The sequence below is a fragment of the Thermothielavioides terrestris genome, chromosome 1, assembly GCF_000226115.1.
Source record: "Thermothielavioides terrestris NRRL 8126 chromosome 1, complete sequence".
Classification (NCBI taxonomy): domain Eukaryota; kingdom Fungi; phylum Ascomycota; class Sordariomycetes; order Sordariales; family Chaetomiaceae; genus Thermothielavioides; species Thermothielavioides terrestris.
This window is the reverse complement of record NC_016457.1, coordinates 8,708,543-8,732,544: the sequence shown is the minus strand read 5'-3', so window position 1 is coordinate 8,732,544 and position 24,002 is coordinate 8,708,543. Positions and strand designations below refer to the sequence as shown.

Below are 24,002 nucleotides of genomic sequence, written 5' to 3'. Positions count from 1 at the left end.
TGCCGTACCTAGAGTCCATGCCTGACGCTGTTAGGGACAGACGGGGAGGATCAGTCACACAATCCAGCTGTCCATGCTCCTTGTGGTCTTCATCCCCATGCTCTTCCCCATTTGAAATTCGTTGCCCGCCCGCCTTCTGTGTTCAACATGGACGTACACAGTGGTCCCCACACGACCAAGTTCTGTTTCGCTCTGCGTCACCCGGCTTCGGAAATCGGAGCCCGGCCCGCGCATGAAGCTCCACATCTTGCTTGCTCAAGGCAAGCCGGTCAACGGCGAATGTCCAGTGCACATAGGTACGGATATACTCGAGCCTTAAATCCCTTTATCCCCGCTGCGGGGTAGCTCTGGCTGTAACATAAAAACGGGGATTGAAAGGGGTCATTAGTAATGATGTGTTCCCCCTCGCATTGCGCTATAAACCAGCGACGTCGACTGAACTGACTCCCCCGTATTGCCTTGTTGCGGAATACTTGGCAGCACTCCGAGCGAAGCCTCTCACACAGAAATCCCAGCACTTGACTAGTCACTCCTGAAGCCATGGCGCAGTTCATTACGCCCGGCCTCAAGCAGTCGATCGAAAACTCCAAATGCGAGTACCGTCGGCTGGGAAACAGCGGCCTCCGCATTTCGGTGCCCATCTTTGGGTGCATGAGCTTCGGCGACCCCAGGACGCTTGACTGGGCCATTGGCGAGGAGGAAGCGCTCCCGCTGCTGAAGGCCGCCTATGACAGAGGTCTCAACACATGGGACACGGCCAACGCGTATTCGAACGGCGCGTCCGAGATCATCGTCGGCAAGGCGCTCAAGAAATACAACATCCCCCGGGAGAAGGTTGTGATCATGACCAAGTGTTACTTCGCTGTCGGGGAGGAGCCCGAGCTGCGCGGTTTTTTTGTCCGTGACCAGCTCGCCCAGTCCAAGGACTACATCAACCAGTTCGGCCTGTCACGGGCCGCCATCTTCAACCAGGTCGAGGCGTCTCTCAAGAGGCTCGACACGCCCTACATCGACCTCCTGCAGATCCATCGCTTCGACCGGAACACGCCCATCGAGGAGACCATGAAGGCGCTGCACGATCTCGTCCAGTCGGGCAAGGTGCGCTACATCGGCGCCAGCAGCATGTGGGCGACCGAGTTCGCGCGCATGCAGTTCTGCGCCGAGCGCAACGGCTGGACCAAGTTCATCAGCATGCAGAACCACTACAACCTCCTCTACCGCGAGGAGGAGCGCGAGATGAACCGCTTCTGCAACGACACCGGCGTGGGGCTGATCCCGTGGGCGCCGCTCTGCAGGGGACACCTGGCTCGCCGGCCGGAGCAGTTCGGCACGACACCTCGCAGTCAGGGAGAGAAGCAGAACCAGCCTGGCTCGCACGGCACGGTCGAGCCAGACCTGACCATCATCAAGCGGGTCGTGGAGCTCGCGGACAAGCATGAGTGGCCGGTGAGTCCTATACTCCTTTCGCTCGCTCGAGGAAGCCCTGAGTGGGCTCCCGACTTCCCTTTCGTGACAGCGATCCTGACGACTTCAACAGATTTCCCATGTTGCTCTGGCTTGGATCAATAAGCGGGTCACAAGTCCCATCATTGGCTTCAGCAGCGTTCAGAGGTTGGAAGAAGCGATTGCGGCGAGGGGGAAGGTACTGACCGAAGAAGAAGAGAAGTACCTCGAGGAGCTCTATCAACCTAAGCCGATCCAAGGACATTCGTAGGTGCGGTTGGTGTGACGAGTTAGGCTGGGACATTGCTGAATGGAGACTCCTCGTTCTGACTTCGCTGAATGGTGCCCTCATGCTTGCAAGTAATAATGCGGTAGGGTGCAATAGCAGTGCCATCAACGACCAACAAATGTCCATGCCAGCTCCTCCGTGGTGCCCTCAAACCGCACAACTTTTGGCTCTTCTTGAGGGATAAGATCAAATCCGTTGTCGTCGAGGTGGACGCCGCTTCTCTCGGAGAAAACGAATCCTTTGACCGGTCTCTTGGCTGTGACTTCCACCAGCCCCTGACCGACGCGTTTGACCTCGACGCCGCGGTCCGGAAAGTCAAGGTATTTGATGGGATCTGGCCAAGAGGTGTCGCTGCTCACCTGAGCACCATCCAGCCATAGCGAGGCGTAAATCACAAAGTGCTCCGGCTCCGGCACCACTGCCTCGCCCCAATCAAATTCACACCCCTCCAGCACCTCGGTGCAACCATTCGGCTGCACTTCCACCTCTTTCTCAATGCTTTGCCTCACCTCCTGCCCGGTCCTGACCGAGACGAATCTCACTCTCACCTTCCCGCGCACGCTCTCCAACCTCGAGCTGACAACCCAAACATCAAACCGGATATCTGTCAACGCCCTCCTCGGGTCAACATGGCCCGTGTTCCTCCTCCAGAGCTCGTCCGCGGGCCGCGTCGTCCAGTCATGGAACTTGCGCGACACCCCGACGGCGAGCGGCGCCAGGGCCCTCTTGATGGCGTAGTAGGCCGGCTTCTTGACCAGGTAGTAGTCCGCGATGGCCCACGACACGGCGGGCCAGCAGTCGTTCAGCTGCCAGACCAGCACGCCGCCGCAGCGGCGGGCACCGCCGCCGTCCCCCTGGCGGCTGCCCCACTGCCGCCGCCAGGCCCGGTACCCGGCGGCGAGCGCGTCCGCCTGCAGGACCTGCGTCAGGTGCGCGAACGCGGCCAGGCCGCCCGCCGCCGCCCACTCGGTGCGGAAGTTCTCGCCCACGTACGCGAGCAGCCTGCGCTCGTGCACGACGGCTTTGTTGTGGAAGTCCATCGTGCGGCTGCCTGCGTATCGCTCCGCCGGGTCCGTGACGAACCGCTCAAGGCTGTCGGCGTGCGGGTAGGCCACCATGCCGAATTCGCTGACGAACCGCCCGCCCATCTGCGGCAGCTGCTGCCACGGCCTGGCCTCGCCGTTCCACAGGTCCCACTGGTGCACGTCGCCGACTGTGGGGTCGACCTTGAGGGTTGTGCTGGTGCCGTTGCCCCAGGGGCTGCCGGGGTGGTAGATCGCCGAGGGCGACTCCGCTTTGACGATGTTGGGCAGGAGGTATTCGTAGATGTAGCGTGCCGGAAAGGTGGATTTGAGCCAGGACAGCGGGTCCTTGTCCGACTCGAAGTTGTACTCGAGGTTGTAGCGCTCGATGAGCTGGTAGTCCTCGTTGTTTCCGCACCAGAGGACGATTGAGGGATGGTGACGAAGGCGGCGGACGTTCTGCTGCGCTTCTGTCGTGACAGAGGCGAGGAAGTCGGGGTAGGTTGGGTATGAGGCGCAGGCGAACATGAAGTCCTGCCACACCAGGATGCCCAGCTCGTCGCAGGCAGCGTAGAAAGCGTCGGACTCGTAGATGCCGCCTCCCCAGACCCTCACCATGTTTTGATTTCCCTCGGCAAGGAGCTCGATCCAGTCCCGGTACCGCTGGTTGGAGATGTGGGGAAGGAAACTGTCGGCTGGGATCCAGCAGGAGCCGCCAGAGAAGACGTCCACCCCGTTGATGCGGAAGAAGAAGCTTCTGCCAAATTGGTCTTCCTCTTGTATCAGCTCAACCTTGCGGAAGCCCACGGCCTGCTGTGCTTCCGCAAGAATGGTGACGCCATCGCCGGCAATGCTTCGCACCCGCAGCTGGCACAGGTGTTGCGGGCCGTAACCTCGGGGCCACCATAGCGGTGGATCCTCGATGCTAAGCTTCGCGGATGTGTAGCTCCATGACGACGCACCACCAGGGACATCACCGTTGCGGTCCCTCAGAGTCACCACTCTTTCGCCTGGCATGATCAGCTCGACGACAACCTCTGCCGCTGGACCAAGAACATCGGCATGGACGGTAGCCTCGACCACGGGTTGTGCTCCCTGACTGATGTGAATGTCGTAGTTCACCCGAGTGTCTTGGATCCTGCTGACATACGTCTCCAGCTTCACAGGCTTCCACGGCCCGCAGGTCAGCAGTATCGGGCCCCAATCCCAGCCCCAATGGCACTGGGCCTTTCTAACGGGTCCCCGACTGACCTCGGTTTGATGGACGATGAAATCGTGCTCTGGGTGAGCTGCGACGATCTCGAGACCTCGACGGCGCGCGGGCGCAAACACAATCTCCAGCGTGTTTTCCGCCTCAGTCTCAGCGGCCAGAAGCTCGCCGACGCTGACTCGGTGCTCAACAAACATGTTGTCGCACTCGAGTACGACTCTGTCATTGACCGTCACCGTCGCAAACGTGTCGAGCCCTTCAAACACCAAATCAATGTTTGCCCCATTGGTCCTCGCGTCGCTCGGGGTAGGGAATGTTGTCCGGTAATGCCACGTCCGCTCGGCGACCCAGGAGACTTCCAGCTCTTTCGTGTCTTCGAACGGGTCCGGTATCAGGCCATGGTGCATCAGGTCGATGTGTACGTTGGTGGGAACCTCTGCGACGGGGAGCCATTTCTCGTCCGTGTCGCACTTGAACTCCCACCCGGTGGAAAGAGTGTGGACGCTATGAAGGGTCATGGTGCGTCGTGCATCTGGTGGCAGGTGAATGTGCTCATCACAAGCTGTATGTCGAGTTCAACCGACATCAACAGCCAAGTCAACGTAATCGCTCAGCACCCGAAAATCTCAATCCAAGATAAATGAAGTGGCTTATTGGCGCCATTTGCAACTGTGCTATGTATGTAAAAATACCGTAAGTCCATAACACATCCACGGGCACAGGCATGCCCCGCACCGCACACCGGAGCCGATGACCGGAGCTCGGCCGAGCCCGGCCCCCAGACCTCCGGCCGGCCGCATGGGCTGCGAGAAGAACGTGACACGAGCGCAGCGTGTGGAGACTCCCGGCAAGAACACGGAGAATTTCAGAGGGGTCTTGCTCCAGTTCTCACGTGGGGAACGCAGCGGAGTGGCCTGCCCCACACGGCCCTTGCTCCCCGCCTTGCAAAGCGGGGAAGTTGCCTGAATGAGCTGGGGTTGGCGCTAGCACTTCGGGACTGCGATCGATCACTGGCTGTAACGGCGCTGCTTCGGCCGCACTTTCCGTCATGCTATTTGCTGGTTTTCTAATTCGATCCGGAGCAATCCCTGCACCCGAGCGTGGACGACGGTAGACGTTCGGCGGGACTGAAACAACCCAATAAACGGCCGGGCCTCTGCCGATATTGCTCCTTCATTGCGCACTGCTGCGGTCTTGGAGGATTCACGCGGCCAACCCATGCCCCGCGCGTTGTGTGTCCTGCGCATTGAGAGTCATGAGAGACTCGAGCCATTCCATGTCACCGCGCCATCTGGATTGGAAGACATTGATCTACTCTGGGCGTGGTATGTCACTGATTTTGGAGCACCGACAGCCCGCACTCGGCAGGCGCACTGTGTAATTGATCTTGGTGCTGTTGCTGGGCTATATGTTGCACACCTTGCTCGCAGAGCACCAAGGCTGACGGCTGCCGACATTTTGACTCGGACTTGATACGACCTTGGCGTCTTGATGTTACCTTGGTTGCGCTGCGTTGCCCGGGGCGTCAGGCGGGAGAACTTCCCCAATGTCTTACGCCCCGCGAAGACGTCCAGGCACCTGTGATGCACGCGAGTTTCCATAATAAAGCAGGGCGGGGACGCCACATAATTTTGGCTCCTTCCTGGAACGGCATGTGAATGGGCAGATGGAGGCTGCTCCGGGTGGGGCATGCAACCATCCATGGAGCTTGGCTTTGGGGAAGACCAAGACTTCGAGAACGAGTCGGGCCGCGAGCTTTCATGGCCAAGTTCTAGCATTGCTGGCGTGAACACGACTGGCGAGCCTGCCGCAGCGGGAGTTGGAATGGCATGGCTGCGCGTTCCCGTGTTCTGACCGTTCTGACCTAGTGTATTCCGCACATGAGCCCCCACCCCCGCAAGGAGAAGTGCCGGCCACTTTGCACCTCGGCCGACAAGCCGTTTTTGTGCAGTTATACCGACCTCCCAACTGGCGATATTGCCGGCGTCAGGCTGTGAAGATGGCAGCCTCCCCATCCCCGCCAGTGTTTGCTACGTTCCCTCCGCAAGAAGCCGGGCCGTGGTTGGCTTCCGGGAACCTGTTTGCCGATCCATGACTCGTTCAACCAACTTTCAGCCGTGACTTGGTTCTCGTATGCAGCAAGAAACCGCCAACAAGCTGGGCTGGCCAGTTGCTGTCATGCTAAGGTCACTCCGCACTCCTTTTGCAACCCTCGAGCTGGAGAGTGTGACCTTATGTCGTGCAACCCTGCAATCCATCCATGATGTCGTTCCACGTCGGGAAATGATGGACGGCGATGCGCCGCGGCGGCGACCCTGGGCCACACAAAATCCTTCTTCTCTCCGATGTTTCGCCAAGGTCAAGGCGCGCCCGGCACGGGATGGCGCGCAGGTCGATTGTTCTTTTCTGTACTGTGTAGTGTAGTGAAGAGGCGTGTTTGCCTGCCATTGTTCAAAATTTATTTAAAATAAAAAGTACAGCCGCATCGGTTCCTCCCTCCATCCCTCCATCCCTCGCGTTCTTCTCGTACCCGAAGTTCGCTTCACCTCACCTTCCTCTCAGACCAGAACACACCAAACACAACATCATCTTCTTTGCTCAGGCGTTATCGTGCAGTGTTATTTGCGTTGGCTTCCTTCGGCTATCACCATATTCAGTCGCTTTGACGACGCCCATCTGTACGCCGTTCCGTTGAGGAACAATCGTTGCCCGCCATGTACCAGGCCAGCAACGTTTATTTCATTTGCGGCTTCTCCGCCATTGGTAAGTCGGCTTTGCAGAGAAGGGCCACGTCCGCGATGCTGGAGGCCCCTCCCCTCTTGGTCGCGTCGAAAACACGAGCACTACTAATCGGTCGCGTCTCTTCCTCCTGGCAGGCGGTGGCCTCTTTGGCTTCGACATCAGCTCCATGTCGGGCGTGCTCGGCACCCAGGCCTACAAGCGCTACTTCAACAATCCGGTCTCGTATGCCCAGGGTGGTATCACCGCTGCCATGCCGGCCGGCAGCCTGGTCGGCTCGCTGATGTCGTCCTTTATTGCCGACAAGTACTCTCGCAAAGTCGCTCTCCAGATCTCGTGCGTCCTGTGGATCATCGGCTCGATCCTGATGACGGCCGCCCAGAATGTCGCCATGCTCTGCGTGGGCAGGGTCATCTGCGGCCTGTGCGTCGGTATTGCCTCTTCGATTGTTCCCGTCTACCAGGCCGAGATTGCCCCCAAGGAGATCCGTGGTCGTGTCGTCTCGCTGCAGCAGTGGGCTATCACCTGGGGAATCTTGATGTACGCATAATTACGCCAGCCTCCCGTCTACTGTGGTTTTCGGATTGCTAACTTCGATCGCAGCCAGTACTTCATCCAATTCGGCGCGGCTGAGGGCATCGGCGGCGGCTCCAAGGACCCGAACCAGCCGACTGCTGCCTTCCGCATCCCCTGGGGCGTCCAGATGGTGCCGGCCTTCATTCTCCTCGTCGGCCTTTTCTTCTTCCCGTACAGCCCTCGATGGCTCGCGTCCAAGGATCGATGGGAGGAGGCCCTGGAGGTGCTCGCCAGGCTCCACGGCAAGGGCGATTTGAACCACCCCAAGGTGCTTGCGCAGTACCAGGAAATCGAGGAGGCCCTGCGCTTTGAGCGAGAGCAGGCTACGTCGTCCCTCAAGGTGCTTGTCTCGCCGCGGATGCTGAAGCGCGTGGTGCTGGGAATGAGCATTCAAATGTGAGTTGGGCCTTGCGTTGAACAGTAATTGACAAAACAAACTCCGCTGACTCGGTCGCACTAGGTGGTCTCAACTTTGTGGCATGAACATCATGATGTAAGACCCGATGAATATCGTCAACCCTAAGCCGGACACGGGTGAACCATTCGCACTAACCCCAACCCAGGTACTACATTGTCTACATCATGGAGGGCGCCCAGATTGCTTCGCCCCTTGCGACAGCCTCGATTCAGTATGTGATCAACGTCGCCCTGACGCTGCCCGCCATCATCTTCCTGGACAAATGGGGCCGCCGGCCTTCTCTGATCCTGGGCTCCTTCGGCATGATGACCTGGCTCTTCATCTCTGGTAAGTTCCTAACAAAGCCGGCTCACCTCATGCCGGCGCTCTCCTCATCACACCATATTAACCTGCGTTCTTCTTTCTTTCACAGGTGCACTCCAGCAATACTACGGCCAGCCGAACACGGACCAGACGCGCAACGCGGACAATAGCGACATCACGTGGATCGTGCTCAACAACCGGCCCGTCTCGTCCGCCATCGTCGCGTGCTCCTACCTCTTCGTTGCCACCTTCGCCACGACCTGGGGCCCCGTCTCGTGGACCTACCCGGCCGAGATCTACCCGAGCCGGGTCCGCGCCAAGGCCGTCTCCCTTTCGACCGCGTCCAACTGGTTCTGGAACATGGTGCTCGCCTTTGCCGTGCCGCCGCTGTGAGTTTTCACCCATTAATGTCCCCCCGGGGTAGGACCCCGGTGCACCGTAACCGAAGGCTGACTTTGGGTTCTTCGCACAAAAACACAGGCTCTGGAACATCAACTACAAGATGTACTACATCTTCGGCGCTTTCAATGCTGCGGCCTTCATCCACATGACGCTGTTCGCGCCCGAGACCAAGGGCTACACGCTCGAGGAGATGGATGAGGTCTTCGACTCGGGCCGACCGGCGTGGAAGGCGCACAAGAAGACCAGCCGTCTGGACGAGCTCCAGCGGGAGATCGAGGCTGGCCACCTCAAGGTGAGTCTCGCTGAAAGGACATGACCTACAGAGAGGGCTAGTGTTGTGCTAACCAGATGATTAGGTGTCCGTCCCCTTGGGCGGGCAGGCTGCTGCCGCCTCGGCTGCAGAGGCGGAGAAGAAGGCGGAGCCTACGACCGCGGCCACAGCCGCGCCCGGATCTTGAATCAAGCACAAGATGCTTGATGAACCATGTGGAGGGTGGTCACATTGGAAAGCTTACTTGAGTAGGAAAGCTGACTGGAGGAGGGGGAGCGATCGAGCTCTAGTAGGATTGTAAACTAGAGCTGCAGTGCCAATAGTGACCACATTACCCCGTTCTGCGGGGTTTATGAACCGATCTGTGATATGCGAAGTAAACGAGGTGACAGAGGCCAAAGGCGATTGTGTGTCGTAGAACCCGCCGAGAAACAAACCAAGTCTAGATACCCGCCAGAATTCTCCCACCATGGTTAGAGCTGGACGGCATGGCCTTGCGCTTTTGTCGATCCCAGCACTCAATTACAAGTCAATAGAAGTACTCATGCCGCCTAATCCCTTTAAAACTGCATATCAGGCAAATGGATAGCCATAATCTTTGATCTCGCGCCAATCCTCTCCGCTGCAGAACCTAAAGGCCCAGCATGCAGTGAGAAAAGGATGATGAAAGTGCCTGTGAATCCAAGCACTCTCGGTGTCTTGAAGAAGCTTCGTGGGCGACGCTCTCTGCTGAGAACGAGCATATGTTCCTCATCCTGCCAAATGATCAGTGGTATCGCTCGGGAGGCTGGCCAGGAAGACCCAAGCCTCCCGCTGCTGACGGATCCCAAGCGCCTGTACAGTTAGTTCACGAAACGAATGAAGAGGGTGACTGAATAAAACGGAAAGTGTTGTTTGATTGACAGCCAAACTTGGCCCATGCGATGAGCGCATGCCGGTAACGGACGAGCCTCGGACGCGCTGTGGCTGCAGATGGTCAACAGCTTCGACACGAGAGCGTCGGGCTGTCAACCATCGCTCTCTATATGCTATGGATCCCAGTAAGCATTTCTCAGTGAAAATGAGACAATTGTAGTCTCAGTTATCCCACTCCCACAGTGCTGATGGAGGCGGGGCACATGAAAGAGAATGAGAAAAGCGAAAGAAAGCGAAGAGAAATGAAAAAAAGTATAAGGACAAAATGGGATGGGGAAAAGGATAAGATGACCGGAGCGGTATAAGAGGGTATCTCAATGTATCATGCCTCAACTCCATGTCGCTGTCTTCGTAACGCGTCTGGCGGACAGCCGGTTGGGTGGTGCGCGCAAGTGCTCCTGCCCACCGCGTCAAAAACGCCGTCGCCGTCAGAATGTCCTCAAATGTGGTTTGCCGAAGTTCTTAGAAGTCGTTTCCCATGCGGAGCTAGCGCACCCTGGCGTTTGGGCTCTCGTCATGAGGCTCTCCTCCTACCCCGCCATCCGCCGTTCCTCTCCTGATACGCCCTTTGATTCGAGGGCTGCTGTCCCGCGGCGCGACTGCCCTGGCGCGCCGGCCGATGGTCCGGGTCTTTGCGCCGATCGCCTTCCTTGGCAAGCTGCTCCAGGTAACGGCGCTGAATTTCGAAGCTGGAGTAATTGCCGCCGAGGATCACCTCGAGGATGCTTTTCCCCTTCCTGTTCTCATCCTGGGCAAGCCGGGTCATGCGCTGCGTGAGCTCCCGGTGCGCCCTCGCAAAATGAGCCATGATGGTGGACACGTTGCTGGATCCGCCGGACACGTCGTTCGCTGGATTGTTGGGGTCGATTATCGAGAGCCGGTTATGATCCTTGTATGCGAACGTTGTCACTTGATGCTGTGATGCCGAGCCATACACCGTTAACATTTGGAGGCCTGGGCGGGGGATTGGGTGATGGGGGGGAAAAAGACTAACCTTTGGAATGTACCGAGGCGGGTTCATGCTGATGGCAACGGTCTGGTAGTTAAACTTGTTGCCGTAGAGGTCGAAGAAGTGCAAAAGCAGCTGGCCGAGGTGGTGTCTGGTGTCCAGATTGCCGCTTTGAACCTCCGGCATCATCTGTAGCATACTCACCACCAGACAGATGACAGAGAAGCCGCCGATACCTCCATTGACTGGCTCATTTAGGCCACGCATCAGGAGGAAATGCTTGATCAGAGTGACCAGCGCCGGCATGCCAGGATATTGCTCCCTCCATGCCTTGAACGTCTCGATGGCCGTCAGCCCCGTCCGGTTCTCAAACGAGATGTCAACCTTAAGTCCCGTCCTGTGCTCGATGAACTTGACCAGCGGTACCTTGGCACCGACGATCAGTTCGATCTCGTCTTCCCACGCAATTCTATGGTTCTTCAGCTGGCTCCGGAACCGGTAAAGAAACGACTTGGTACCGTATCGAGGAACGCCGCCTTTCGCGTAGCTGTCAGATATGAACGCCAGGTCCATGTCAGCTGTAGGCAGGTAGAGGCCGGACGGGAAGGAGCCGAAGGGATACACCTCAGCGTCTTTGAACGTTTTCCGGCAAAACGTCTTCAGGTGCTCGACCAGCTCACCCCGCAGACGCTCCTCAAAATCCCGCGGCTTGATGTACTCATAAAAGTCAACCACTTCCTTGTGCAGCCAGACGGCCATATTTGCCGACTGCGAGTGGTCGACTACCATCCAAGGAGTCGGAGTAAGCTCGGGGTCCGCAAGCCACTCGCTCCTGATACCGCCGTCAACAGGCGTCTTGGTAGCCTGCTTAATTCTCGTATGCGGCATCTTGATCTCATCGTCATGAGTCCGCTTTCGTGTCCCAAAAACGGACGGCGTGGGGTCCGGCAAAAGCACTGGTGTCTTCGTCGGCTTGACGGGGACAGGTTTGGGAGGCAACCGAAGATCTGGTTGCGCCCTTGGCGTGGGAGCGGCGGCGGATAGTGTGGCTGCTTCCGCAGACTGCGGCTCATCGTTGTGGTCGTCATCGTGATCAGAAGCCTCGCTCTCATCCGCGTCAAAAGAGATGAAGTCTGCCGCTTCAGAGGGGAGGGAAGTCCGGACTTGGCTTGACTGGATGCGTGCCTTGCGAATCATCTGCACCACGTCCTTCTTTTTCCCTTGCGTCGTTGTCTCTGGAGGCAGCGCCGTGTAGGGGTCCGGGTTGGACCACTTCGGCGTGTTATTGTCAGAAGCCGACTGGGCCACGGTCAGCCGTGCACGCTTGGCTGATGGTTCCTCGGATGCCTGGGCCTCGTCGCCCGAGATGTCCATTTCGGCCTCGTCACTATCTGATAGTTCGTTCAGAGGCCGATAGGTTACCCCTCCTTCGGTGTTGAAGAAGGCAACCTCAGTGCCAGTGTTGTTGTGGTCTGCCTTGAGCAACGCGCGCTCGGCGGCGATGAAAGGCCGCCACCGCCCGCCAGAACCCCCAGGCCGATTGTCACGAAATGGGCGAGCGGCATTTCCATGTTTGGAGGAGCGGTCGGATGGCCCACGAAATCTTTTGGCAGCGCGCGGATCGTCGCCGTGATCGTTGCGCGTTTCCCGCTTGCTCCGCGGGCGATACGTATCGGCCTCTTGGACGCCAGCGGGTTTGTCGACGCGAAAGGTAAAATCGCTCTCGGGAGGCCGGTAGTTGTCGACTCCAGGAGGGCTTGGATAAGACGGGGAGGGAGGACGGGGGGCATAGTGATCTCGGGGCGGTGCTGGCGGGCCGCTCCTGCTTCGCGCATCGCGATCCCTACGGTCGCTGCGACGGTTGCGACGGGGTGGGCGGTAAGCATCCCCCGGAGGAGGGTATCGCGATGTTTCGTATGGCATTGTTGCTTGCGCAGTCTAAAAGAATGAATGCCTTTTCTGCAGTGCTAGCGCACGACATGGGAGATGGACAAAGGTAACAATCTCAGGCGGAGGACGCGACGCCTTTTTTCCATTTTTTGAATGTCAAATGGCAGTTGCGTGTTTTGGCCTCCGAAATGTCAAATGAGTGGGAACAAAATGGCGCTACGGAGTATGCCGAGGTGGGACTAACATTAACTCAAATCCAGTCGCTCATCCACTTTTTGCCATCTGGCAGTGGCACTTGGCAGCTGCACCTGGCGCTGAGCTGCACATCAACGTCCAAGTTCAAGCGTCCCAATGTGGCACGTTTTCTGTTGAGCACATGCGGATACATCTGATCCGTACATGTTTTTCTTCACTCGCAGAACATGTGCCTCCATGTCGCCTGATACCACGGTTCCCGAAGTTTCGAAGCGCGGTGCGACTGATACATTACGAACTGAGCTCTCACAGAAGCTCCAATACCACGGTCGCGCGGCGGCAGCGAGAAGAGATGCCCTAATACTTGAAGTCAACAACTTCAGAGAGCATCGGGCGTGCTGGCGCGGTTCCAAGTGGGTGAGGCTGGCCCTAGAATGGGCAGCCCGTCGGCTTCTGTGAGTCGTAACGAAGCCAGCAAATTGCTCTGGTTGGAAAGAGGTCACGCCAACTGTTATCCAAGCACAGCGATGAAGGGCGGTGCCCAGCCCAACCCCCGCTCATATGAATCTACGTGCACTGAGTCAATCGTCAGAGCCCAAGTCGAACAGCTAAGGTAACGACCGGCATGATTGGCCAGCGCATAAGCCAGGAGTCGCGTCAGGTATCAACGCCGAGGCCTGCGGAAAACCTCCGGGCTACCCAGCCAGCCCCATATTCTTCGTACTCCTGCTTAGTCACCGCCAGCCGCTCAACGTGTTCATGTCGGGCAAAGTTGGCCGCCCCCAACCAGGTGCTAATGACGGGGTTCTCCGGGCACGCCACTCGGACGACACACTCATCGGGCACGCGTTCCAACAGCTCCATCTGCAGTCGCTGGATAAAATTCTCCAGCCTGGCGTTCCCGCCCACAACAACGATGTTCGCGAGGAGCCCCGGCCACAGGCCGATGGGCAAGACCGAGAGCGACTGCATCACCAAGTCGGCAAGACCAGGCTGGCTCAAGCCGACATCGGAGGGGTTGAACAGCAGCTCGGGAACCACGAAGCGCTCGTTTCGCAGCGTTAGGACATCTTCGGTGGACACCGCTGCCTTGCGGCCACGGGACGAGGCGCCGCCGGGGTCGTAATCGCGGACAACTCCGTGGAAGGTCGTGTGAGAATCCGGAAGAACGTAGTCTTTTGCGATCCCAGCACCGCTCACAAAGTCCTCGCGTCGCTCGCCCCGCGTGCCCTTCCAAGTCTTTTCCAGGTCGCCTTTGAAGTCCAGCGAGACATAGCAGACTGCCTCTTTCATCTCGTTTGCGATGAACGTCTCGTTGCGCATATCAAAGTGCCGGACGGAAAGCAAGCGGGTCAGATAGTTCGTCATGAACTTGCCCCCCACGTCCAGCCTCCGGATGGCTGGGTGGAGCGGGCGGCCTTGTAGGATCGGCGTGACGGTCGTGTGGGAGTAGCCCGAGTCGATCAGGAGTATGACCTCGGCAGGCACGTCGACGGGGGTATCCGGCGTCCTTGGCGTGTGGAAGATGGCTTGAATGTCCCGGTACGCGTTGAAAGAGGGGCCTGGAGAAGAGCGAGGCAACGGTCAGCGCGGAGTCGGGCCAAGTAGGGAAAAAGGCAGCTGAGAAGCGACGAACCGATGCCACGGTAGTAGCTTGCGAAGCCGAATTCCTCAAACACCATCTGGTCACAGTGGGTCTGCAGGGCTGGCAGACCGTTTGGTTGCTCTGCCAGTACCAGTCGAGCTTCAGACGGGTCGCACTTCTGCGGTGCATTTTCGTCGAAGAATTCGCGGTCCCAGATCTCTTTCTGCGCCTCCCAGTTCACTATGAAGCCCTTCTCTACCGGCCGCCGGAAGGCCATCTCGCCGAAATCTCTGCATTTCTCCAGTTCGGAGCCGACATACGTTTTCCTGTGGCGATCTCGGGCGAGGCAATTGGGGATGATACGCGGGGCGTCATCGGCCTTGCCGCCGGTCACAAATCCGGCCTTGATTGTATCGGCGCCATTGTCGAGCACCAATGTGGTTGACGGTGGTGGCGGGCCCGTCGCCCGCGACTTTCGACTCGCTGGCATGGAGGATTACTGGGAAAAGAAAGGTTGCTGGGCGAAAGTTGGGTGCCACGGGAGGTGGGGCCAGCTGCATTGCACTTTCTTGGGCCGTTGAACAGGGTACCACCACATTACCTACCGAAGGTGTGGGGAAGCTGGGGGTCGAAAAGCGGGACCTTCCAGAAGGGGGGGCTCTCACAAGAGCTTGAAACCATGGACATGGAAGTGTTGAACATCATGGGGCCACCGCCATTTTCAAGGAATTTTTTCTTTATCTTTCCTTTTTTTTTAAAAAAAAAAAATTTAAAGGCCGCGCCGAATCTTTGCCACGCCCAACCTCTCAGCTTCTGCATCGAGAGCGTCGATTTCGCTCTGCACAAACGGAATCCCTTCCTTCAGCCTGCGCGCTTCTGTCAGCTGTTCAATCTCGCCGGGGAAGTAGATCCTCTCCACTCCTTCCATCTTGTCTGATCCCACCACACGTTGATAGAGAATATCCATGCGCTGCTTGAACTCCTCCAGGCTCATAAAGAGATCTGGCTTGAGGGCAATAATGAAATGCCCAACGTCACCCGGCTTGGACATGTCGTACGGGCCCGTGACACCGCCCGCAAACGCAGAGCCGGACAGCACGCCAGAGAAAACATCCATCATGATGGCCAGGGCCGACCCCTTGGGCCCGCCCATGGGCAGCATGACTCCCTGGAGCGCCTTCTCCGGGTCGTCGGTTGGCTTCCCGTCGGCGTCCAACGCCCAGTCCATGGGTATCTTCTCGCCCCGGCGCAGGGCTTTATAGATCTTTCCGCGTGCCGCGACCGATGGCGCCATGTCCAAGATAAAGGGAACCGAGTTCTCGCCGCCTGGCGCGCCACAGGCGATAGGGGAGACACCTATCAGCTTCGTCTTGCCGCCCCAAACGGGCAGGGCCGGGGATGAGTTTGTAAACACGAGGCTCATCATGCCGGCGTCGACGGCTTGGCGGACGAGCCAGGCGGACATGCCAAAGTGGTTGCTGTGCTTGACGCTCACCATGCCGATGCCGAAGGTCCGGGCCATGGAGATGGCCGTTTCCATGGCGAGATGCGCGGCGGGGAAGCCAAAGCCGTTGTGGCCGTCGACCTGGTTGCATCATGTGCTGTGAGTATGTACTGCCTCGCTAGTTTGGTCCAAAGGCAGCAAGTGCAGCACCCTGTGCCGGCCACGGACTGACCTGCGCAACGACAGGCGTGACCTGCGTCAGCTCCGGCTCGGCCTTGGGGTCCAGAACCCCGTTCCGGACCCGGGCCAGGTACGACGGCAAGCGGTTTATGCCATGGCTTTCGACCCCGCGCACTGCCGCCGGATGTCAGCCATATTCTTCTATTCCGGGCGTTCGAGTGTTCTCGGAGCGTGCTCTCTTCTCAGGAACACTTCTTACAATCAGCCTGCACGAGGCCGTGGGCGATGGTCTGGGCGTGTTTCGCGCTCACACCCACAGCCACCAGCAGGTTTACGACGAACGCCTCGGCATCGTCATGCCTCACCAAAACCTTGGGTGCTTCCTCGGCCATGGCTTAATGCAAACCAAGTCTCGGGTATCCACGACTGTGTTGATGGTCGTCCTCGACCGAGGGCGGGATCGGGCGAGTTCAGGGCCACGGGGGGGATCAGGGGCTCGCCAGCAGTGGAGGACCAAGGGTTGGGGTTTGAATCGGAAAAAGTCGCCTCGTTCGGCAAACCTGTGATTTGAAGGCTGAGAGAATATCCTCCAATAAGAAGTTGGAGGTAACAGGTTCAAGCCTGCCATGAGACCATTTTGTGCGTGCCGCTTTCGGACCCGTCCGCCAAAGGTGAACCAGGTAAGTTCTACCCCGCGGAGGTTTCACAATGTTACCTCAGGGAGGCCTTGTTCTCCGCAGCTTGGGCCCGTTGCCGGACAGTTGTGTGCGCTAGTGAAGTAATGTAAGTCAATCATTGCCTGATTGGCCATCTCCTCGTGTAGGGGACAACCGGTTGCGACTTGATTGCGCAGTCGAGAACCACCTTCCCGAAACGGCAGCGCTTGTAGCGCATCAGCCGCCAGTCAAGTGTCTGTACACATGTGCGCTTACTGTGGTATTCCGTAGGCAACTATCCGATGCACGGTGTACTGTACAATAGGATGCCGGCAAACGGCGTCGCCGATCACGCCGGGACATGGCCTACGGCGGGGCCGCTCCAGGTGCTCTCCACACCGGTCCTGTTCCCCGGACAAGGCATGCGCTCTGCTCCTCCTTGCCCCTCCCCCAGATCGCGGAGAAAGCCGGGAATGTCTGAGCCGGGAGCCTCGAGCTTCCAATGATCGCAGCCCCGTCGGTCCCTCCGGTGGTCTGGTGGGCACCTATATAGGGGTGCCGCCTTGTGGCCCGCACGGGAGCCCAGTTCTCAAGATTCACTGACACAGCACACCTGCCACCGTTTGGCCCCGTCTCCCAGTATTAGCCCGGCACAATGGCAGGCGGGGTCAAGAAGCCCGTCAACATCTTCAAGCTCAGGCGCCTGGGCGAGCCCAGCGAGGTCTTCAACTGGCGCCTCTGGTTTGCCATTCTCTCCTTCGCGCTCCTGGGCGCTGCCCGTGGTGTCGATGAGGGTCTCATCAGCGGCGCTTTCAACAGCAAGCACTTCCAGAACAGCATCCATTACAGTTCGTACTCGAAAGCCGAACAAGCCAACATCAAGGCCAATGTGTCGGCCATGGTACAGATTGGCTCCGTGGGCGGAGCTCTCATGTGGGCAACCTCTTGCCCTAGCCCCTCCTCCCGGTACTACTGGGCTAACTCTGCTCGTGACAGTGCTTTCCTGGTCTGCGATAGAATCGGCCGCATCTGGGCCACCCGCCAGCTCTGCGTCCTGTGGATTGTCGGCATCGCCATCTTCCTGGGGTCCAACGGCAGTCTTGGGGCTATCTACGCCGGCAGGTTCATCGCCGGGCTCGGCATAGGACAGACACCCGTCGTCGGACCCGTCTACATTGCCGAGATCGCGCCGGCCAGCATCCGTGGCCTCTGCACTTGCTTCTTCACCGGCTTCGTCTACCTCGGCATCGTCCTCGCCTACTTCACCAACTACGGCTGTCAAGTCAACATGGGCGACACCACTGCCGCGCGATGGCAAGTGCCCACGAGCCTGCACATCATGTTCGCCGGCCTCATTTTCATCCTGACCTTCTTCCAATACGAGTCACCGCGGTACCTGGCGCTGAAGGACAAGCCCGACATGGCGCTCCGAACCATGTCCCGCCTCCGCAAGCTCCCCCAGGACCACGAGTATGTGGTCACCGAAGTCAGCATCATCAACGCCGCCCTGCGCGAGGAAGCCGAGGCCACCAGGGACGCGGGCTGGCTCGGCACGCTCAAGGAGACCTTCGCTGACCCCAGCAACCTTTATCGCTTCTTGCTCGCCATCGCCGCCCAGATCCTCTCGCAGTGGTCCGGCGCGGGCTCCATCACCCTGTACGCGCCGGACCTGTTCCACCTGCTCGGCTTCGCCGACACCGACACGGCCCTGCTCGTGACCGCCATCTTCGGCATCATCAAGCTCGTCGCGGCCGTCATCTGCGCGCTCTTCCTCGTCGACGTCATCGGCCGCAAGCGCTCGCTGCTGCTGGGCATCGCCTGCCAGGCCGTCTCCATGGTCTACGTGGCCGCGTTCCTGACCGCCGTGCCCCAACTCGACACCGCCAAGGCCCTGGAGGGATCGCAGCTGGCCGCCTCCAAGGCCGCCGTGGCCATGATCTACCTGTCCGGCTTCGGCTGGGCTCTCGGCTGGAACTCGATGCAGTACCTCCTCACGGCCGAGCTGTTCCCGCTGCGCATCCGCGCCTTCTGCACCTCCATGGCCATGACGTTCCACTTTGCGAACCAGTACGGGAACTCGAGGGCCGTGCCCCCCATGCTGCTGTCGGTTGCCGACGGCGGCATCTCGCCGCAGGGTACCTTCTGGTTCTTTGCCGCCGTGACGCTTCTGGGCGGTTTGTGGGTGTGGTTCGCCGTGCCCGAGACCGCGGGGAGGAGTCTGGAGAGCATGGATCGCTTGTTCAGTTTGCCTTGGTACAAGATCGGGAGATATGGCAACGTGGAGGCCGAGCTGGAGGATGCGAGAGCTGCGAGCGAGGCGAAGGCCAAAGGGCTCCAGGAGGACGAGCCGAAGCAGGTGGTCGCCGAGGAGGTCGATGCTGCGGCGACGCAGCGCGAGAAGGGCGATGCTCGGGTATGATGAGAGGGGGTCAATGGCTGCACTGGTCGTCGTGCTCGAGAGTTTAGCGCAGGCTTGATGTTGGATAGCCCTGTTTGTGCTTCTCCATATTGCTGACCCGAAATTTCAATTCTAGCTGGTCATCCGGGCGGAATGAAAAAGGCCTACCTACAACTGACAGTCAACCTGGCCACGCTACACAAACTGCCAGCCAAACATGTGCTTGAACAGGCGGTACAAGTCTCCCCGTTCTGAAGTCGCCCGTTCTCAGGGCTTCCGTTCTCGAGTCTCCATCTCATACCGACTAACCGGACAGCAACCACTTCGTGCAGTGCCGAACACTCACTGCTCCCCCCCCCCCCCCCCCCCTTCCCCCCCCTGGTTAGCTCCGTTTTTTCCCTTCTAGCGGAACCCGCGGGAGAAGGTGAATGGAGGATGAGCTGGAAGGAGGATCTCCGGGCATCATGCGTACAGGAAAGACCAGCTGTCGGTAGGGAATATTGGACCCAGCGGACTACCCCAAGATGCTGCTTCATCGCGTGGCACTCAGCTAACCCAGGCGTTCCGTCTCGAAGTCCACAGGCATTGTGCTCGGAGCCGTCCGGTAACACTTGGAGCTTGTGACGAACTTGCGGCTGCGGAGCTAAAGGGGACCATTGGTTGCCCGGCGCCTAGCTGAACCGGTGGAGTTGCATTCAGAGCCCTGCAGCTTGCAGCTTGCAGCTGAGCACCACACTGACCCCGTCTGCTCGCTGAAACCAATCCACGCCTTTATCCGCTGGTGCGGCGGATCCTTTGGACTAGGTAGAACTCGAAGCGAGGAACGGAACCATCTAGCTAGGCGCTTTACATGCGACTGCACCGGGATTGCGCGCTCTGCATCAGAACCTGACAATCCACTTCCGCTACTCTATTGAATCGTGATTCTGCCCGCAGGATGTAAGTACGGTTGCGCGAGGACTCCTGGGATTCCACAGTCCTGCACCAAACCGGCAGCCACCGAAAACACCATCACACCGAGGCGCGCCACGCAAGACCACCCCGCACAGCCCTCGGCGGCAACTGAGCGAACCGAACCTGCCATGGGGCTCACGGCGCGTGCCGTGCCGCCAATAGTAAGTCCAAGGAGTCGGTCGGGATGACAGCCGTTGCACTAGTCCCGTCACACCCCACGCGACAGCGTTGCACTCTGATCCTGGAGAACGCAGGCGCCGCTTGCTACCCCATTCCCGATACCTCGAACACCACTAGTTTCCGCGGAATTTGGCATGTTCGCCCTAGGGGTGGCTTGTGCTGATGTAGGAATAGCGTAAATAAACCTGATGGTTCACGCGCCACGTTGGTTGGCACTTAGAATATGCATGCCCCGTTCTAGTGTGTCATAGTCCTATCCCTCCGCCCAACAGACTGTCCGGCTGACACGAACGCTGCGGCGCGGTTGCGGATTACGCAGGCTACAACCAACTCGAAGGAGGAATTCTTGACACATTGAGCCGGGGTCTGAGAGGGGCAAACCCGGCCCTCCGTGTTGAAGGTTGTTGGGTGGGAAGTTGATGCATTCAGGTTCAAAATGCAAAACACGATGAAAGACGAAGATCAGTATTGCTGATAAGCCAGCCAGCCGGGGAGCTCGAACTGTTGTCATTGTTTGGCATACAACACGTCTCTGTAGCTGAGGGCAACGTCCTGCTTTCCCCGGAATATAGAGTCGTGATACCAAGTAGAGTTAGGCACAGGAGAATATGGAAGGGGCAGTGCTCGCGGCACATGGCCACCACCAACCCATACAAACCCCAGCACGCCTCGCTTCTCCGCTAGCAACTCGACACGCAGTGACTCAATACCTAGCCTGCGCCTCCACCTCACGCCCCATATGCCTCAACCATGCAGTCAACGACCGAGGGCGCCTCCGCATTGCGCAGCTGGGCGCGCTACAGCTTCGGTGCTAGGCCAGTCAGCCTGGAAACAACTCGCAGCGCTTCCCCATCCTGGCTTGTCGAGCGAAGTGTGGTTGTGACCGGCCAGTTGTACACATGTCCTGTCCTAAACGGAATGGTTGTGCGCCGCCGCGCCTACCCAGCTTGAGTAACCATACCGCGGCTGGAGCGGAGATAAAATAACGAGGAGGACAAGCAGCACAAGGTCCTTCGAGGTGTAGATATTAACCCCAAGGTCACCCGATCGTTGGCATCGAACAGAGGCAGCGGTGAGACTACACGACAATACGACCCCGTCCCTTCACTCCACGTCAGTATCTCAAGTGCTTCGACAGTTGCTGGTGTGCTTTGCATTCTAGTTCAAGCAATCCCTCCACTCATCCTTAGTTCTCACCATGCGGTGGCCATTCGCGGTACTGCTCGGCTCAGCCTTTGTGGTCCGCCAGGCACTTGCGGACCTCACCTTCACCGTGACGGCCACACGCAACGGCGTGGCGATTCCCCAATCTGAGATCAAGATTGAGCCCTTCGAGTTCGGCCGTGGCAGTGTGAGCCAGGGCACACCAGCACGGCGAGCCCGTCGAAAGAGCCGGAGGTCCAATCCCATCGCCACAAGTGCCAACTGGTGCGGCTCGGTCAACTCGGCGCCGTCGGGCAACCAGATCAAGACGATCCATGCCAGCTTCCAGCACCCCTCGTGCAGCCAACGCAGCGGGATGTCATTGTACCCCCAGGCAGAAGCGAACTGGGTGGGCATCGACGGCGATACCTACAAGTCGGCACTGCTACAGGCGGGAACCCTGTGTACGGTAGGTTGGACAACAATGACAGCCGAGTGGCCTGGACTATTCGATATGAAGATGGGTAGTTGCTAATACGGGATTCCCAGATCGACAACTCGACCGCCCCTGCCACGTGAGTAATCCTTGAGAAAGTTTCCTCGCATCGCTAGACTGACAGCTATGTCTTCGCAGGCACCTGGCTTGGTGGCAGTGGGTGCCTTCCGGGGCCTACACGATCACCTCCCTACCAGGCAAGATTGAGATCCTTTGCTTCCCGCAACAGTCAAAACAACAGCAACAACAGTCACCCTAGTTAACTTCACTAACACCCCCTACTTCCGCAATACAGTATCTCCTGACGACTGGATCGAAGTAACCATCGACACGGCCTCCGACACAGAAGCCGAGATGTTCGTTTCCCCCCTTCCCCCCACCCTTTTCCCACGCCCATCCGACGAGTAACCAACCAACCAGCCGCTAACTCCCCCAAAAAAAACACAGAACAATCGCCAACCTCTCCCAACAACAAGTCTACACAATGCACATCGGCACGGGCCCCACGCTCGCGCGCGTGGACGCCGACTGGGTGGTCGAGCGCCCGTACTTCGACGGCGCGCTGGCCGGCTTCCCGACCTTCACGGACGTGTGGTTCGAGGAGGCCTACGCCAACCTCACCTCGTCGTCGCCGTCGTCGCTGGGCATCCTCGGCGCCAAGCAGTACCAGATCCCCGATCTGTGCGCGTCGGAGGAGTGGGATGACTCGCAGGAGGTTTCGTGGTCGCTTTGACTGACTCTCAAGCGGGCCGGTTGGCTGGTGAGTTTGTCGTTGCTGCTCTTTTCCTTGGCCATGTAGTAGTGTCTTGCCTGCTGGTTGGCAAGGTAGTAGTAGTAAGGAGGACGGGTCGATGCGGGACGGAGGAGGTGGGATTTTCCTGATGCGTGGTCTGCTCGGAACAGGGGGGAGGTGGTTTCGGAGGTAACAGTTCTGCTCTTCTTCTCGGTCTGGTCATGAGCAGTTTGCCGGGTTGAGCAACTAATGAATGTCGAAAGTCCGCAATTTCAGATTCATATCCTCTGGCCTTGATGCTGCCTTGGATTGGACTTCTAGGACCAACCTCTGATTGTTTCCTTCTCCACGGCATCCAACCATGAAGCCCGCAGCGGGCATATCAAAGAGTAGAATTTCGTGGCGCACCGATTCTCAGCCGCACCGCAGTATTCAGCTGGTGCTTCTGGAACAGACTCCCTATCCTGCCGTCACAGGAAGGCAGTCAACGGATTTCCTCCGCAGTACGCACGTACAGTACAAGAGCCCTGTATAGTGCTATAGGGTTGAATAACACAAATTAACAAGCAAATCGCTCTTGCGGCCAGAACATAAACAATTTCAATACATAAGGGTATCATAATTGAATCATTAGGGAGTCCCGAAATGCTCTCCAGCAGAACCCAGATAACACGTTTGTGGGGTGATACAAATCAATCTGGCAACGAGTCGCTAATCACCCAGTAACACTGGAGCGGAGACGCAAGGAAGAGTGGCAACTGGGGCCGTCCAAAAACGGGGATGACCGAGTCTGAGGGAGAGGAGAGTGTGCCTGAGAGGGGAGGGGGTTGGGGGAGTCGGAGACGAACCGCGAAGACCGAAACGTTGGCTTACACGTTAAGTCTCGCTGAGTCTCAGGGAACCAAGGCGAGTGGAGAGGGCTGTCAAGTCAAGCTTGACGAAGGGTGTCCATGGGCTGGGTGGGCAGGACCTCATCGAGGAGTGTTCGTCTCGGTAGGTTCAATAGAGGTCTCGGTTGCGGATCGCCCTGTTTTTGCCCACACACCCTGTCGAGAGACATGAGTTAGCATCAACTGCGCGTTAGGGAATGGTTTACTGCGCCTGCATCGCAGGAGACGTCCGGAACGAGCCTTACAGTCACACTGCAGGTCATGCTCCAAGTTAGCGCCCGCTCTTCCGAGATCCAACCCCAGCCATGGACGTACCGCAAACATATTTGAGCCCTCGTTGTGGATGATGCAGTAGCCGCCACCGCACCTCCGACACACCCGCTGGGTGTACTCGATGCATTCCTTGCACTGAGATTATGTCATGTCAGCCCCGACGCCGTAATGCCTGATGTAGATTGTGGGCTTACATTCATTCCACACTCCCAGCAGCTCCTGGATACGTGGCCCTAGCGATGACTCTGTCAGCATCCATTGTCGTTAGACGGAGTGCTAAGCGTTGTTCACCACAGCACGGAGAGATTGCGCGGACTTCAAGAACTCAAGCCCCAAGGGATCTTGAACCTTTTGATCTCAACTTCGGCCGGTTGGAGGCATGGTGGTGCATCACGTCGGGACCCAAACGCTCCCCGGTGGGGGCTCGCTGCTTCCTGACTCGTTCCAT

At 58.4% G+C, this 24,002-nt stretch overlaps 9 protein-coding genes across 9 annotated transcripts; 4 read left to right on the top strand and 5 right to left on the bottom strand.

Annotated features, from left to right (window-relative positions):
• Positions 1 to 365: 365 nt before the first annotated feature.
• On the top strand, positions 366 to 1,775 carry THITE_2110640 (uncharacterized protein). Its single transcript, XM_003650761.1, has 2 exons — positions 366 to 1,446; positions 1,538 to 1,775. The coding sequence occupies exons 1-2, from the start codon at positions 541 to 543 to the stop codon at positions 1,712 to 1,714; spliced, it is 1,083 nt and encodes a 360-aa protein (XP_003650809.1). The 5' UTR covers positions 366 to 540; the 3' UTR covers positions 1,715 to 1,775.
• On the bottom strand, positions 1,776 to 4,638 carry THITE_2110638 (glycoside hydrolase family 2 protein). Its single transcript, XM_003650760.1, has one exon. It carries the CDS (start codon positions 4,480 to 4,482, stop codon positions 1,837 to 1,839), a length of 2,646 nt encoding a protein of 881 aa, XP_003650808.1. The 5' UTR covers positions 4,483 to 4,638; the 3' UTR covers positions 1,776 to 1,836.
• A 1,603-nt stretch (positions 4,639 to 6,241) lies between these two features.
• On the top strand, positions 6,242 to 9,042 carry THITE_2110636 (uncharacterized protein). The gene is made up of 8 exons (XM_003650759.1): positions 6,242 to 6,727; positions 6,841 to 7,243; positions 7,307 to 7,675; positions 7,740 to 7,772; positions 7,843 to 8,024; positions 8,110 to 8,389; positions 8,481 to 8,694; positions 8,759 to 9,042. Exons 1-8 carry the CDS (start codon positions 6,679 to 6,681, stop codon positions 8,858 to 8,860), a joined length of 1,632 nt encoding a protein of 543 aa, XP_003650807.1. The 5' UTR covers positions 6,242 to 6,678; the 3' UTR covers positions 8,861 to 9,042.
• Positions 9,043 to 9,854: 812 nt separating this feature from the next.
• On the bottom strand, positions 9,855 to 12,594 carry THITE_2110633 (uncharacterized protein). Its single transcript, XM_003650758.1, has 2 exons — positions 10,583 to 12,594; positions 9,855 to 10,504 (listed from the first exon to the last, which is right to left on the bottom strand). The coding sequence occupies exons 1-2, from the start codon at positions 12,458 to 12,460 to the stop codon at positions 10,103 to 10,105; spliced, it is 2,280 nt and encodes a 759-aa protein (XP_003650806.1). The 5' UTR covers positions 12,461 to 12,594; the 3' UTR covers positions 9,855 to 10,102.
• A 514-nt stretch (positions 12,595 to 13,108) lies between these two features.
• On the bottom strand, positions 13,109 to 14,735 carry THITE_2072790 (uncharacterized protein). The gene is made up of 2 exons (XM_003650757.1): positions 14,259 to 14,735; positions 13,109 to 14,184 (listed from the first exon to the last, which is right to left on the bottom strand). Exons 1-2 carry the CDS (start codon positions 14,695 to 14,697, stop codon positions 13,280 to 13,282), a joined length of 1,344 nt encoding a protein of 447 aa, XP_003650805.1. The 5' UTR covers positions 14,698 to 14,735; the 3' UTR covers positions 13,109 to 13,279.
• Positions 14,736 to 14,976: 241 nt separating this feature from the next.
• Positions 14,977 to 16,223, bottom strand: THITE_2041129 (uncharacterized protein; the record flags this gene model as incomplete). Its single annotated transcript, XM_003650756.1, has 3 exons — positions 14,977 to 15,792; positions 15,884 to 16,005; positions 16,091 to 16,223. The coding sequence occupies 3 exons, from the start codon at positions 16,221 to 16,223 to the stop codon at positions 14,977 to 14,979; spliced, it is 1,071 nt and encodes a 356-aa protein (XP_003650804.1).
• An 820-nt stretch (positions 16,224 to 17,043) lies between these two features.
• On the top strand, positions 17,044 to 19,145 carry THITE_2110628 (uncharacterized protein). Its single transcript, XM_003650755.1, has 2 exons — positions 17,044 to 17,420; positions 17,484 to 19,145. Exons 1-2 carry the CDS (start codon positions 17,143 to 17,145, stop codon positions 18,904 to 18,906), a joined length of 1,701 nt encoding a protein of 566 aa, XP_003650803.1. The 5' UTR covers positions 17,044 to 17,142; the 3' UTR covers positions 18,907 to 19,145.
• Positions 19,146 to 21,217: 2,072 nt separating this feature from the next.
• THITE_2142353 (uncharacterized protein) lies at positions 21,218 to 22,391 on the top strand (the record flags this gene model as incomplete). The annotated part of the gene is made up of 4 exons (XM_003650754.1): positions 21,218 to 21,631; positions 21,783 to 21,855; positions 21,954 to 22,014; positions 22,106 to 22,391. 4 exons carry the CDS (start codon positions 21,218 to 21,220, stop codon positions 22,389 to 22,391), a joined length of 834 nt encoding a protein of 277 aa, XP_003650802.1.
• A 95-nt stretch (positions 22,392 to 22,486) lies between these two features.
• THITE_2110626 (uncharacterized protein) lies at positions 22,487 to 23,990 on the bottom strand. Its single transcript, XM_003650753.1, has 5 exons — positions 23,903 to 23,990; positions 23,749 to 23,787; positions 23,597 to 23,689; positions 23,265 to 23,437; positions 22,487 to 22,597 (listed from the first exon to the last, which is right to left on the bottom strand). The coding sequence occupies exons 2-4, from the start codon at positions 23,752 to 23,754 to the stop codon at positions 23,363 to 23,365; spliced, it is 174 nt and encodes a 57-aa protein (XP_003650801.1). The 5' UTR covers positions 23,755 to 23,787; positions 23,903 to 23,990; the 3' UTR covers positions 22,487 to 22,597; positions 23,265 to 23,362.
• Positions 23,991 to 24,002: the final 12 nt, after the last annotated feature.

What these genes read in the sequence shown, in the direction of transcription:
- THITE_2110640 (XM_003650761.1), top strand. Translation starts at nt 541, where the DNA reads ATGGCGCAGTTCATTACGCCCGGCCTCAAGCAGTCGATCGAAAACTCC. An exon ending in CGGACAAGCATGAGTGGCCG is followed by an intron (nt 1,447 to 1,537) that starts GTGAGTCCTATA and finishes CGACTTCAACAG; the next exon opens with ATTTCCCATGTTGCTCTGGC.
- THITE_2110638 (XM_003650760.1), bottom strand. Translation starts at nt 4,482, where the DNA reads ATGACCCTTCATAGCGTCCACACTCTTTCCACCGGGTGGGAGTTCAAG.
- THITE_2110636 (XM_003650759.1), top strand. Translation starts at nt 6,679, where the DNA reads ATGTACCAGGCCAGCAACGTTTATTTCATTTGCGGCTTCTCCGCCATT. An exon ending in CTGGGAATGAGCATTCAAAT is followed by an intron (nt 7,676 to 7,739) that starts GTGAGTTGGGCC and finishes CGGTCGCACTAG; the next exon opens with GTGGTCTCAACTTTGTGGCA. An exon ending in TCGAGGCTGGCCACCTCAAG is followed by an intron (nt 8,695 to 8,758) that starts GTGAGTCTCGCT and finishes CCAGATGATTAG; the next exon opens with GTGTCCGTCCCCTTGGGCGG.
- THITE_2110633 (XM_003650758.1), bottom strand. Translation starts at nt 12,460, where the DNA reads ATGCCATACGAAACATCGCGATACCCTCCTCCGGGGGATGCTTACCGC. An exon ending in CGCCTCGGTACATTCCAAAG is followed by an intron (nt 10,505 to 10,582) that starts GTTAGTCTTTTT and finishes TCGGCATCACAG; the next exon opens with CATCAAGTGACAACGTTCGC.
- THITE_2072790 (XM_003650757.1), bottom strand. Translation starts at nt 14,697, where the DNA reads ATGCCAGCGAGTCGAAAGTCGCGGGCGACGGGCCCGCCACCACCGTCA. An exon ending in AAGCTACTACCGTGGCATCG is followed by an intron (nt 14,185 to 14,258) that starts GTTCGTCGCTTC and finishes GCTCTTCTCCAG; the next exon opens with GCCCCTCTTTCAACGCGTAC.
- THITE_2110628 (XM_003650755.1), top strand. Translation starts at nt 17,143, where the DNA reads ATGGCAGGCGGGGTCAAGAAGCCCGTCAACATCTTCAAGCTCAGGCGC. An exon ending in TCCGTGGGCGGAGCTCTCAT is followed by an intron (nt 17,421 to 17,483) that starts GTGGGCAACCTC and finishes TGCTCGTGACAG; the next exon opens with TGCTTTCCTGGTCTGCGATA.
- THITE_2110626 (XM_003650753.1), bottom strand. An exon ending in AGGGCTCAAATATGTTTGCG is followed by an intron (nt 23,438 to 23,596) that starts GTACGTCCATGG and finishes GTCTCTCGACAG; the next exon opens with GGTGTGTGGGCAAAAACAGG.